General features: G+C 42.7%; 1 protein-coding gene across 5 annotated transcripts in view; it reads right to left on the bottom strand.

The window, feature by feature from the left end:
* KDM1B (lysine demethylase 1B) overlaps window positions 1–12,325 on the bottom strand; it is a 55,486-nt gene extending 43,161 nt beyond the window's left edge. For 3 of the 5 annotated variants that reach the window (XM_028107381.2, XM_088024131.1, XM_088024134.1), the window contains exons 1-7: window positions 12,215–12,325; window positions 11,859–11,902; window positions 8,671–8,770; window positions 7,098–7,225; window positions 6,310–6,399; window positions 5,641–5,752; window positions 723–839 (exon numbers count right to left, since the gene is read on the bottom strand). In XM_028107381.2, the coding sequence (XP_027963182.1) occupies window positions 723–839; window positions 5,641–5,752; window positions 6,310–6,399; window positions 7,098–7,225; window positions 8,671–8,757 (534 nt within the window). In that variant the 5' untranslated portion in view covers window positions 8,758–8,770; window positions 11,859–11,902; window positions 12,215–12,325. Of the gene's footprint in view, window positions 1–722; window positions 840–5,640; window positions 5,753–6,309; window positions 6,400–7,097; window positions 7,226–8,670; window positions 8,771–11,632; window positions 11,787–11,858; window positions 11,903–12,214 lie in introns of those variants that run through there. The other 2 variants (XM_088024132.1, XM_088024133.1) reach the window with 2 other exon arrangements.
* Between the last annotated feature and the right edge of the window lie 186 nt (window positions 12,326–12,511).

The following is a 12,511-nucleotide window of genomic DNA, read 5'->3' as shown; positions in this document are numbered from 1 at the left end:
GGATGTGGGTGGGGGATGGGGAAATAGGTGATGGGGATCAAGGAGGGCACTTATCATGATGAGCACCGAGTACAGAATTACTGAATCACTAGATTATACACCTGAAACTAATATAAAAGTTAGACATTTTAAATACTAAGTAATTGCCACATTAAAAAAAAAAAGGTAAAAAAATTGCCCAAACATATCTTCCTTACTAAAAGGATCCTGGTTTTGACTGATACCGCAACATGCTCAGTTACACTTCCTTCATCTCTCTACTGTTGTTCACAGTGGTTGCATGATCCTGTTCTGGCAATGAGATGTAAAGAGAAATCTGTTGGAACTTTCTGGAAAGCTACTATTTTACCAATAAAGGACAGAGAGGCTCAGCTGACACACCCCTCTTGCCCCTTTGCCTTTCCCATCTTTTCTGCTTAGAATTTGGACACAATGGCTGATGGTACAGCAACCATCTCCTGGTGGGACTGGAAACTGGTATGGAGACTTCCCTGGGCAGCCACGCCAGCCCTGGACAGGCTATTTCCAAACTGCTTATCGTGAGAAAAAAATAAAGTCTTCAATCAGTTAAGCTATCACAGTTGGGGTCCTGTTATACGTGGACTGATACAATCCCGACAAAATGATCAATACAATAAATGAAAAATATACACCATCACTATTTAGTTACAACTAAATCAACCTACGTATTAATTCCAAAGGAAAACCAACAGAGCTCATACCTTAATGGTAGTATTTGATTTCATACCACATCGGTAGGTCCTTGCTATCTGTGGAGTAAGATGGATTTCCTTGGTAAGTTGTCTCCATTTTCTACACTCAGGTTTTGTACACTGAACCTAGATGGAAAGCAAGATGTCAAGGTCAGTGAGCTGGCTAATCATGAGCTAGCATGTCTATCCTCCACCACTCACTCTGCCATTCTTTCCATAAGATCTGACCAACCTTCCCATGAGTACTTCTTCCTCCCCCTTGCATCACCACCACCCACATAATCCACTTTTACCCCACGGGGATAATGACTTCTGATTCAATACTAGCTCAGGCACCAGGAAAGTGCAAAGGGGATCTAAGCACTGTTGTCAGAAAGGCTTTCCAGCTCTAACCTAGGGAAATGATCAGAGTTAAATTTAGTCAAAAAGTATGCACATTAAGTACAGTGTGGGATCCTGAACTAGATCCTGGAACCATAAGGACACTGGAGAAAAACCCGATGAAATCCAAATAAAGTCTGTAATGTAGTTATTAGTACTGCAGCAATGTTAATTTCTGAGCTTTACATTACGGTTGGTGGATGATAACATTAGGAGAAACTGGATGAAGGATATATGGGAATTCTCTGTTACTATCCTTATAACTTTTCTGTAAATTTAAGATTATTCCAAAATATAAGGTTTATTTTTTTAAAGTGTGCAGATATCCATATGGAAAGAATTAAGTTGGATGACTACTTCACACACATACAAAAATTAACTCAAAATGGGGGCATCTGGGTGGCTCAGTCGGTTAAGCGTCTGACACTTGGTTTCAGCTCAGGTCATGATCTCATGGGTCGTGAGACTGAGCCCCGTGGTGGGCTCTGCACTCAGTTGGGGGTCTGCTTGGCACTCTCTCTCCTTCTCCCTCTGCTCCTGCTCATGCACACTCTCTCTAAATCTTTAAAAAAAAAAATGAACTCAAAATGGATCAAACATCTAAATAAAGAGCCGAAGTGATAAAACTCTTAGAAGAAAACATGGGAGTCGATCTCCTCAGATTTGGCAATAGATTCTTGGATATGACACCAAAGCACAAGCAGCAAAAGAAAAAAAAAATGGATAAACTGAACTTCAAAATAAAAAACTTTGCACATCAAAAGACACTATCAAGAAGTGAAAAGGCAACCCGTAGGAGAACGTATATAAAATTTAAAAATGGGTTGTTTAAAAAAGATGCCTTTTATTTATTTTTCTTGTCTGATTGCTGCATAAAGAAATAAAAGGCATCCAAATTGGTACGAAAGAAGTAAAACCTTCACTATTGGCAGATGACATGATATTATATATAGAAAACTCTTAAAAGACTCTACCAAAAAACTATTAGAATAAATGAATTCAGGAAAGTTGCAGAATATAACATTAATATAAAGAAGTCAGTTGTGTTTCTACACACTAATAATGGAAGTAGCAGGAAAAAAAATTAAGAAAACAATCGTATTTACAATTGCACCAAAAAGAATAAAAATACCTAGGAATAAACTTAACCAAGGAAGTGAAAGACCTGTACTCTGAAAACTGTAAGATGTTAATGAAAAAAATCTGAAGATGATACAAATGGAATGATGTATCATACTCATGGATTGAAAGACTACTGTTAAAATGTCCATACTGGGGCGCCTGTGTGGCTCACTTGGTTAAGCGACTGCCTTCGGCTCAGGTCATGATCCTGGAGTCCCTGAATCGAGTCCCGCATCGGGCTCCCTGCTCAGCAGGGAGTTTGCTTCTCCCTCTGACCCTCCCCTCGCTCATGTGCTCTCTCTCTCTCAAAAAATAAATAAAAATCTTTAGAAAAATGCCCATACTACCCAAAGCAATCTACAGATTTAATGCAATTCCTCTCAAAATACCAACAGCATTTTTCATAGAACTAAAATAATCCTGAAGTTTGCATGGAACTACAAAAGACCTCGAATAGCCAAAGCGGTCTTGAGAAAGAACAAAACCGAAGTTATCACAATCCCAGATGTCAAGATCTACAACAAAGCTGTCGTAAGCAAAACACTATGGTACTGGCACAAAAACACACAGGTCAGTGGAACAGGATAGAGAGCCCAGAAATAAACCCATGTCTATATGATCAATTAATCTACAACGGGGAGGCAAGACTATACAATGGGAGAAAGACAGTCTCTTCGACAAATGGTGCTGAGAAAACTGGAGAGCTACATACAAAACAATGGAACTGGACCAGTCTCTCTCACCATATACAAAAATAAACTCAAAATGGATTAAAGATCTAAATGTGAGACTTGAAACTGTAAAACTTCCAAAAGGAACCATGGGCAGTAAGTTCCTGGACATTGGCCTTAGCAACATATTTATGGTATGTCTTCTGAGGCAAGGGAGACAAAAGCAAAAATAAACAGTTGGGACTACATCAAAATAAAAAACTTTTGCACAGTGAAGAAACCATCAACAAAACCCAAAGGCAACCCAGTGAACAGAAGATATTTGTAAATGACATATCCAATAAAGAGTTAATGTCCAAACTATATAAAGAACTTCTACAACTCAACACCAAGAAAACAAATAATCCGATTAAAAATTGGCAGAGGGCCCAAATAGACATTTTTCCAAAGAAGACCTACAGTTGGCCAACAGACACATGAAAAGATGCTCAACATCACTCATCACCAGGGAAATGCAAATCAAAACCACAAGGATATCACCTTACACCTGTCAGAATGGTTATTAAAAAGACAAGAAATAATAAGTGTTGGGAGAATGTGGAGGAAAAGGAACACTCGTGCATTGTTGGTAAGAATGTAAATTGTTGCAACCACTGTGGGAAACATATGGAGTTTCCTCAAAAAATAAATAGAATTACAATATGATCCAGTAATTCCACTCCTGGGTATCTACCCAAAGAAAACAAAAATGCTAATTTGAAAAGATATATGCACCCTATGTTTACTGTAGCACTGTTTTAAAAAGCCAAGATATGAAAGCAGCCCAAGTGTCCATCAATAGATGAATGAATAAAAAAGAAGTGAGATACACACAATGAAATACAACACAAACATAGAAAGAATGAGATTTTGCTATTTTTAACAACATGGATGAACTTAGAGAACACTGTATTAAGTGAAATGAATCAGAGAAAGATAAATACCATGTGATTTTGTTTATATGTGGAACCTAAAAAAATGAACAAACAAGAAAACAAAGAGACTCTTAAATACAGAGAACAAACTGGTGGTTGCCAGAGGCGAGGTGGGTAGAGGGATGGGTGGAACAGGTGAAGGCAACTAAGAGCTACAAACTTCCAGTTATAAATTAAGTCACAGAAATGAAATGTACAGCATAGGGAATATAATCAGTAATTTTTAAAAAATGGGCAAAAGACTTGCACAGATATTTCTCCAAAGAAGATAAACAAATGGTCAATAAGCACCCAAAAAAATGCATTAATCATTACAAAAATGCAAATCAAAACCACAATGAGATACTCCCACTAGGGGTATCTCTCATTCATGCCTACTACGACAGCTAGAATCAAAATAATGGAAAACAAGAGCTGATGAGGATGTGGCAAAATTTGAACCCCCCACAGTGCTGCTGGGAATGAAGACCATGCAGCAGTGCGCTATGGAAAAGAGTCTGGCAGTCCCTCAAAGGATTAAATAGTTACCATCACAACCCAGTAATTTTATTGTTAGGTATATGCCAAACAGAACTGAAAAAAGGTATTCAAATCTTCATGTACAAAGGTCCATACCAGCAACTATATGCAATAACTAAAAAGTGAAAACAACCCAAATGTCCAACAGATGACTGATGAATGGATAAATAAAATCTGACCAATCCATACAATGAAATATTACCCATGAAAAGGAATGAATTACAACATAGACGAACCTCAAGAACATGCTACTTGAAAGAAGCCAGTGATGAAAGGTCACATACTGCATGATTCCTTTATATAAAACATCCAAAATAGGTATCTCACAAAGACAAAGATCAGTGGTGGCTAGGGGAGGGGGACTGAAAGGTGACTATTCGATGGGCACAGGTTTCCCCTGTGAATGATGAAAATGCCTTGGAATTAGCATTTGGTTGCACAATATTATCAATGTATTAAATGCCACTAAATCGTTCACTTTAAAATAGTTAATGTGGGGGAACCTGACTAGCTCAGGGAAAGAGCATGCAACTCTTGATCTTGGGGTCACGAGTTCAAGCCCCATGCTGGGTGTAGAGAGTACTTAAAATAATAAAACTTATAAAAATAAAATAGTTAATTTTATGCGAACTTTGCTTCGATAAAAAAAATTTAAGTGTGCGAGAAGCTCAAAATTACCTATAATATTTTAAAAATTAGTAAATCATTTACTAAATGGTAGTACATTTATCTAATATAAACAATCACTAAAATATATTTTCAGGGGCGCCTGGGTGGCTCAGTCGTTAAGCGTCTGCCTTCGGCTCAGGTCATGATCCCAGGGTCCTGGGATCGAGCCCTGCATCAGGGCTCCCTGCTCCACGGGAAGCCTGCTTCTCCCTCTCCCACTCCCCCTGCTTGTGTTCCCTCTCTTGCTGTGTCTCTCTCTGTCAAATAAATTAAATCTTAAAAAAAATAAATTAAAAAAAATAAAATAAATTTTCAAAGAATGGCTACACGGGAAAGTAAAATCGATAAACTAAAAGCTACAAAAAATTATATGCAAAGTATGATTTTCGACCTAAGATCTGTATGCTTCTTTGTACTATGTGAATTATCAAGGTTTTCAACAGAAATTTAAAAAGTGATGTTTTAACAGACCTAGAAAGACGAATAAGTGTAATAACATAAAGATTTCCTAAAAAAATCAGTATTTTCATCCATTCCAGCCTTTCGCTCCTCAAATGTTTTCAAGGACAATACAGCAATTACACTTTTTACCCAGTAGGGGAGCTGCTGGTCTGCCATGAAAGCTTTGGGACTAGGTTCGGTTTTTCCATTGCTAGTCCATATTTTTTTCCAGGTAGTGTATTTGTCATATCCGTCCTTGTGGCTAAAAAAGAATAAAAATAAATATATCAAGCTAGAAGTTCACTAGGTTTTCCAAACAGGTGGCAGGTCAGTAAGTCTTTCGTCAAGGACTTAACCGGCCATTTTATAAGGAGAGGGAAAGTTATCTCCGCACCCGCCAAACAAGTGGTCGGGAGGGGTGCATTCCTTCTAGTATGGAAAACTATTAAGATGGAATGGCTTCCCGTCTGTCCAGCACCCCAGAGTTGTCAGCATCCTCCCCCAAATCTCTGCATCACTGCCCCCATGCACAGTCACAGAACAGCAAAGCAGGGCCTAGATTTTTCAGAACTTGCAGACTAGGAAGAACAACTGTCTCGTAACAGGTACTTTCTGAGCCCTGAGCGTGCACACACACAGCAAGCACACACCCAGCCACTGCACCAGAGTTCTGGCACGGCTGTAGTCAGCTCAGGCGTGGCTGAAGAGGTGAAATAATCCAGTAAGCCCGGGGGTTCCATCTTAACTGTCTGAACCCTTCTGCAGCCGCCCCCCGCTGCCACCATCCCCTCTGCCAGCTCCAACAATTAGTGAACAAACCTTCTGTAGTAATGGTCAAAGCATTCGTTACAGAAATGCTCCCCACAGGAGAGGTGATACCATCGGGATGTGTAGCCGTTTTTGGCACATCTGAAAATAGCAAAAAATGTGTAGCTTTGGTAATGAATAAGCATTTCTTCTCAATTTCTTAAAAACAGGTCTTGAGCACATCCTATGAGCCCATTTTGTACCATCTCCACTTAGAATCCTAACCACTGAGAGTTGATGACCGGGGAAACTTAAAAGGACGTCTGATCCATAATAAAACCTGATGAAGACACAGGAACTTAAAGACCCGTGGTACCTAACCCAGCTGCAAACAAGGGCCTGGGGCTTAGAAATTTTCTCAGGACTCCCCGGAGCAATGAGTTTCAGGACACGAAACAAGGAATGTCGCTGTGCTTGCTGCGCGCGGCATGTGTATGGAGGAGACCTGGGCAGTCTCTAGCAGTAACATATGGCCCAATGCTGAATAGCCAGCTGCAATCTGACCACCAAGCAGGCTCTCCGGCGAACAGAACCTGTCAAAACAGCCAATGATGTAGCCAAAGAATGACCTACGGTGCCACTGTGAACACTACCACCACCACCTCTTTGTGGTTAAAACACAAAAATGGGATTTGTTTTCCAGGTTTTATTGACTCGGAAGCCTTAACTGAAGATTTTTCTCGGTAAGTAAAAGGTCAGATCTCTCTTTTTAGGAAAACTATCTTGGGAGGATGATGCTCCCACCAAGAATGCTCTCGGGGGCGGCGGGGGAGAGGCCGAGACGCGCCTGCTTCACAGACCTTTCAGAAGCGCTTGCAAAGCACACGGGACACGCTACTGTGCAGCCTGACTTCTCACATCGCCTATATTTCTTCTCTGACCCGCCGTCTTCGTCCTCGTCTGTTGTCTCTGTTGCTTTTTTCTTCGCCTGAGGAAGAACCAGATGAAGTTACACGATTTCCCCCAGAAGGGCCCCGGGTGAAGGAGGTAGAAGGTTCGTGACTGAAATAACTTCCATGTTGTGAAACTCAACAACACCCTGCCAGTAGGTGAGGGGCTGACGATACAGCAAGTTCCTTGAGCCTGCAGTGTGCAAATAATTCACAGACTTGCTGGAAATACAGAAGCAGCATGTGAACGACAGGTCTCTGAGGACAGAGCCAAAATGCACGTGGGCCTTTCTTAGAAAAAAGCTGTACCAGTCAAAACAGAAGTCACTCTGAAATAAAGATTTTTTTTTTATTTGATAGAGATGGTGAGAGAGAGCATGAGCCAGGGGAGTGCAGAGGGAGAAGCAGGCTCCCCGCTGAGCAGTGAGCCCCACAAGGGACTCAATCCCAGGACCCTGGCATGACCTGAGCGAAGGCAGATGCTTAACCCACTGAGTCACCCAGGAGCCCCCCAATTTTCTTTCCTTTAATTAGAACAGTCATATCCTCTCAGTACTGCAGATTTAAAAAAATTGAATAATTTTATTATTTTTTAAGCTTTTGTATTTAAGTCATCTCTACACCCAACATGGGGCTGCTCACCACCCAAGGTCAGGAGTGGCACACTCTTCTGACTAAGCCAGCCAGGTGCCCCCAAAAGCTGAATAATTTTAGAAAAAGAGTTACATCACTCAGTATTTTTCTTAAAAAAAAAAAAAAAAAGCCCTAGAAAAGAGATGGCAGCAAGTAACCTGCCAAGAGCAGCCAACCAGCTACAAACTGAAGTCCACATTCCTATGAATGACACCAAGCCAAGCATAATCTGGCCTCAGCTCACATCCTGGGAGCAACCACACAGCTGTGGTTCTCTGAACAGCTCATGCTGATTCACACTCTATGCCCCTGTCTTTGCAGTTCCCTCTGCCAGAGGTACTTTTTTCTACATTCTATCACTTTATCACACTGTGCCGTGATTGTTCCAAGGGGAATTTCTCCGCAAGGCTACAAGTTCCTTGAGGACTAGAATTGTACCTCTTCATCTCTAATACTTCAGTCCCAATCATACTAACGTTGTGGGGTGCCAGGCTGGCTCAGTCTGTGGAACATGCAACTCTTGATCTCAGGGTTGGGAGTTCAAGCCCCACGATGGGTGCAGAGATGACTTAAAAATAAAAAAACGTGGGGCACCTGGGTGGCTCAGTCAGTGAAGCGTCCCAACTCTTGATTTCAGCTCAGGTCATGATCTTGGCTCAGGTCATGATCTCAGGGTCGTGAGAGCAAGCCCTGTGTAGGGGCCCTGTGCTTGGGCGGGAAGCCTGCTTAGGATTCTCTCTCTCCTTCTCCTCCCCCTTTGACTCGGCCCCCCCACCCCTGCTCGCACTCTTTCTCTAAAAACAAACAAACAAAACCCAACAGGTGCATTAATGAACAAATGAATTAATACCTGCCTACCGGAGCTCCTCAAAGGCAGGCTATCCGGAGAATGATCAAAAGATGCTTTTTTCTTTGTCCTCCTCCGGGGTGTCGCCATTGTTTCAGAAAATCTTCAAAAAAAAAAAAAAAAAAAATTTTTTTTTTTTTAATGAGATAAGTAAACAGTAATACTTTCAACACTCTGGAGCAAAGTTATGACGTAGTTTACTAGGTAAGATCATATGCTCTGCAGTTAGACTGCCCTAGTATGAAGCCCTTACTTTCAAGTTACTTAATCTGAGACTAAGCCTCGGTGTTCCCGTATATAAAATGGGCACGGCAGTGTGTACCACAGTAGTGGTGTGAGGAGTAAGATAATCTATTTAAAGCACCAGACCTAGCACACTATAAGTACTTAATAAGTGCTGTCCATTAGTAGTATATACATTTAAAAATATAAAAATAAGAAACACCCCACAGATGACCAATAAACCAATTATACTGTTTGTAAAATTCAATGAGTAAAAACACCTGGTCTTTGTCTGTCTGTCCCTCTTCATCTTACTGCCTTCTCAGTAGCTCCTGAATTTCATCCTCATTATACTCTACAAAGAAAACTCATTTGCTCCCTCTCAGTAAAATCTCAGGCACGCTATCCAGTCACTACTGGATTTAAGACTCTGGGTTAGACAGTCACTGGTATCTTCTACTAGAAAAATTTACAAGCTTTCAAACTGGCCTAATAACAACACAGTTAAATAAGCATCAAGAACCAAAGTCTGTAAGAAAAATAATGCGTAGTAACCATGAAAGACTGAGTTATAGAATTAGTATTTTTCAACTAAGAAATAAAAATGCTTACCATAAGCATGCAATAACAAACAGATTTTACAATCATCACAATTCCTTCCCTGATCCATGTATTTACTACACACACACACACACACACAATAACATGAAAATAGGACATACCTATGGGTAAGGAATTTCAAAGTGGAAAAGTGTTATAAGATACAAATTCCACAAATAAAATCTTCATCTTGGAGAAAAGCTTTGAGGGCCTTGTAATCTTACTGTTTCCTATCCATGAGTTGTACTAACATTCATAAGAGCATTTTTCACGGATTATTAACATCACATGCAAAAACTTCATTCGCCACCTACACGGACTTCGAGAAATCCTGACATCGGTGGTAAGGTAGAGAGCCTTCCTCTCAGTCTTCACATTCTCAAAACCATGTTAGTTATGAACGCACAAACCCTATACATATTCTGAAATACATTACAGTTAAGCATTAAATAAGTTGCCTTTTGGTTCTATACCGCTCATTCTACTGCTGGATAAAGTACTACTAATGTAAACAGAACAACTGTGTACCTATAATTCTTACACCCAAAGGCTTTCTGGATCACATTTATATTTTCAAAAGGCTGTCCAATCTAACGAATCTCTTTAAATAATACATATGTTCTACATTATTCATAAAATGAGCCACAAAGCACATATAAACATACATATATGTAAATGCATACTATGTAAAGATTGCAGCAAAAATATTTGAGTCTAATGTGGGGTTTAGGAGCATAATCAGCCTCGTTTCATGCAACATTTGGTCCTGTCACCTAGGAATACTGGCAACTCAAAAGAAAGCATAGTTTCTGGAAATTTCAACAAACATTTTAATCCAACTGTGTACTGGAAAATATATATTTAATTGCAATGAAGAATTATATAATTCAAGAAATGGTTAAGAGAAAAGGAAAACAGTGACTATAAAAGCCACTGTTAAATCTGTTATCTAGGAAAAATACAAGTAAAGATTTTTTTAGTGTTCGTACACTTCCACCGTTAAGCATATAATTAATGGTGATATTCCCTCATCCTTTTCTGACACTATAGTTTCTGTATTTTCACTGTTGCTGGGGTTTTGGGGCTTAAGATGAAGGGAAAAATTTTTAAGTTGGAAGGACAACAGCTTTTGTGCTTTTCAATATAATCTTAGAAATACTGATCACAAGTGCTAACAATTAGTATACTGAAAGTGTTCTCACCTGGTTTTTCAAATTGATAAACACACCTAACTAAATATAACCAATCTGTTTCATGTTCAATATAATTATATAAGCATATTTCTTTCTAATTTTAAATGTATAGCTTTGGTTTTCTTTTAAAGTGACAAAAAGAAAAAAGTGAGGTTTTGGGGGGAGGTAAATATATACATGGATATATCAATGTCTCGATTCCTATTTTAATAATTCCCAAGGTTTTTTCTGAAGTAGCCTATTGAATAATTTTTTTAAAAAACGCAGAATTCACAAAAATATGAATCCAAAAAGACTTCAGGTTGGAATAAAAATGTATGGTAGCATCAGCATAATTTCTAAAAATAAGACAAACTACCAGAAACTTCTTCAGAGACAACAGAAACAAGAATTGCCCTCAGGGCCGCTGAAAATACGGCAGGACCAGCACCTTATTGCACCCACGCTCATCAAATTTTCCGAAATATGGATCCCGTTCAACTGCCTGAACGCTTTATTGACTACTTTCCCTGCCCGAAAGACAATTTAATTCTTGATGGTCATTTTCTCCTATACGTCCTGAAGAAACCTTCCCTCCCGTCCCCTTCTTCCACTACAATAGGTTAAAAAAAAAAAAGACCGAACAAAACGCAGCAGCCCTGAGTGGTGTGCATACCTGCAGAGCGACGCGCTCCCCAAACGGAGTGGTCTGGGGACTCCCGCACCCCACCCCAGGGAAGGCTGGGCCTCCATCTGGCTCGATCCCACATTACGGAACCTCAACTTTCTACAGCTGGGCCTGCCTCTCTTCCTTCCTCTTTCACCTGCTAGCGGCCGGGCTGTTGACTACGAGCTCCGGGAACCGGGCCGCCCCCTGCGGGGGCTCAGGCCCCGAGGAGCTAGCCTAGCAATCTGGCAAAGCGGCTCGGGGCTGAACGCGTGGTGGCTGCGCCCGACTATTACTACAACACCTGCACGGCTGCGCGGGCTCCTCGGCTGGGAAGCACACGCCAGGGAGTTCCTACCCCCGGACTGGGGGCTCTCCGCCGGCCGCAGACACTCCCCAGCTGACAGGGCTCTGACAGTCCCCAGGAGGGAGCCCCCACGTTCCCGGCGCCAGCTGCAGCCGCCTCGCTCTCTGAAAAGCTTTCTCGTCTCTTCTCCCAAGTCGGAGAAGCAACAGCCTCCGGGGCTCACCTTTGCGCTGGAGGGGTGCAAGGAGTCGGGGGGAGAAGGCACCACTGCACAGAAAGGAAGCATGGGAGGGCGGGCGGTTAGGAGAGACCCTCAACCCCGCGACGAATCGGGGAACCCCGTCGCTTCTACAAGCCAGCCCGGGAATCCCCCCCCTTCCCTCAGACCCCGCACCCCCTTTCCAATCCGGGGAGGGCGGGGGCAGCCCCCGGTGCACCGGTCCACCTCCCACCCGGGCGAGGGGCGCTGCACAGGGGGAGAAGGGCAGCCTGCACCCCAGCCAAGCCGCTTTGTGCGGAGCTGTCACCCGAAATCCGCCGCCGCCCCCGCGCCCGCCCCCGGAGCCGCGTGCCCCGCACCTGGGAGCGCGGGCGAGACGCTGCGCGCCGCCCGGGGCTGCCGGCGCCTCTCCGGAGCCGCGCGCCGCGCGCACAGGACAGCACGATCCGCGCCGCGAGCCGCAGCCCCAGCTCGGCCGCCGCCGCCGCCGCCGCCGCTTCCGCCCCTGTCACGGCGTGACCCGGGGTGGGAGGAGCCGGCGGGACCAGGGAGGAGTAGGGTCCCCGCCTTCGCCTTCGCCGCGGCGCTCGCCCCGCCCTGGCCATTTCCGCCGCTGCGCAAGCCGGGGCGCCTGGGGCGGGGGGCGGGATCTGCGC

Source organism: Eumetopias jubatus, unplaced genomic scaffold (genome assembly GCF_037043125.1).
Source record: "Eumetopias jubatus isolate StellerSeaLion01/CBP00866 unplaced genomic scaffold, mEumJub1_p1.0 scaffold_6, whole genome shotgun sequence".
Taxonomy (NCBI): domain Eukaryota; kingdom Metazoa; phylum Chordata; class Mammalia; order Carnivora; family Otariidae; genus Eumetopias; species Eumetopias jubatus.
The sequence above is the reverse complement of the archived record's forward strand: the minus strand, read 5'-3'. Positions and strand labels throughout refer to the sequence as shown.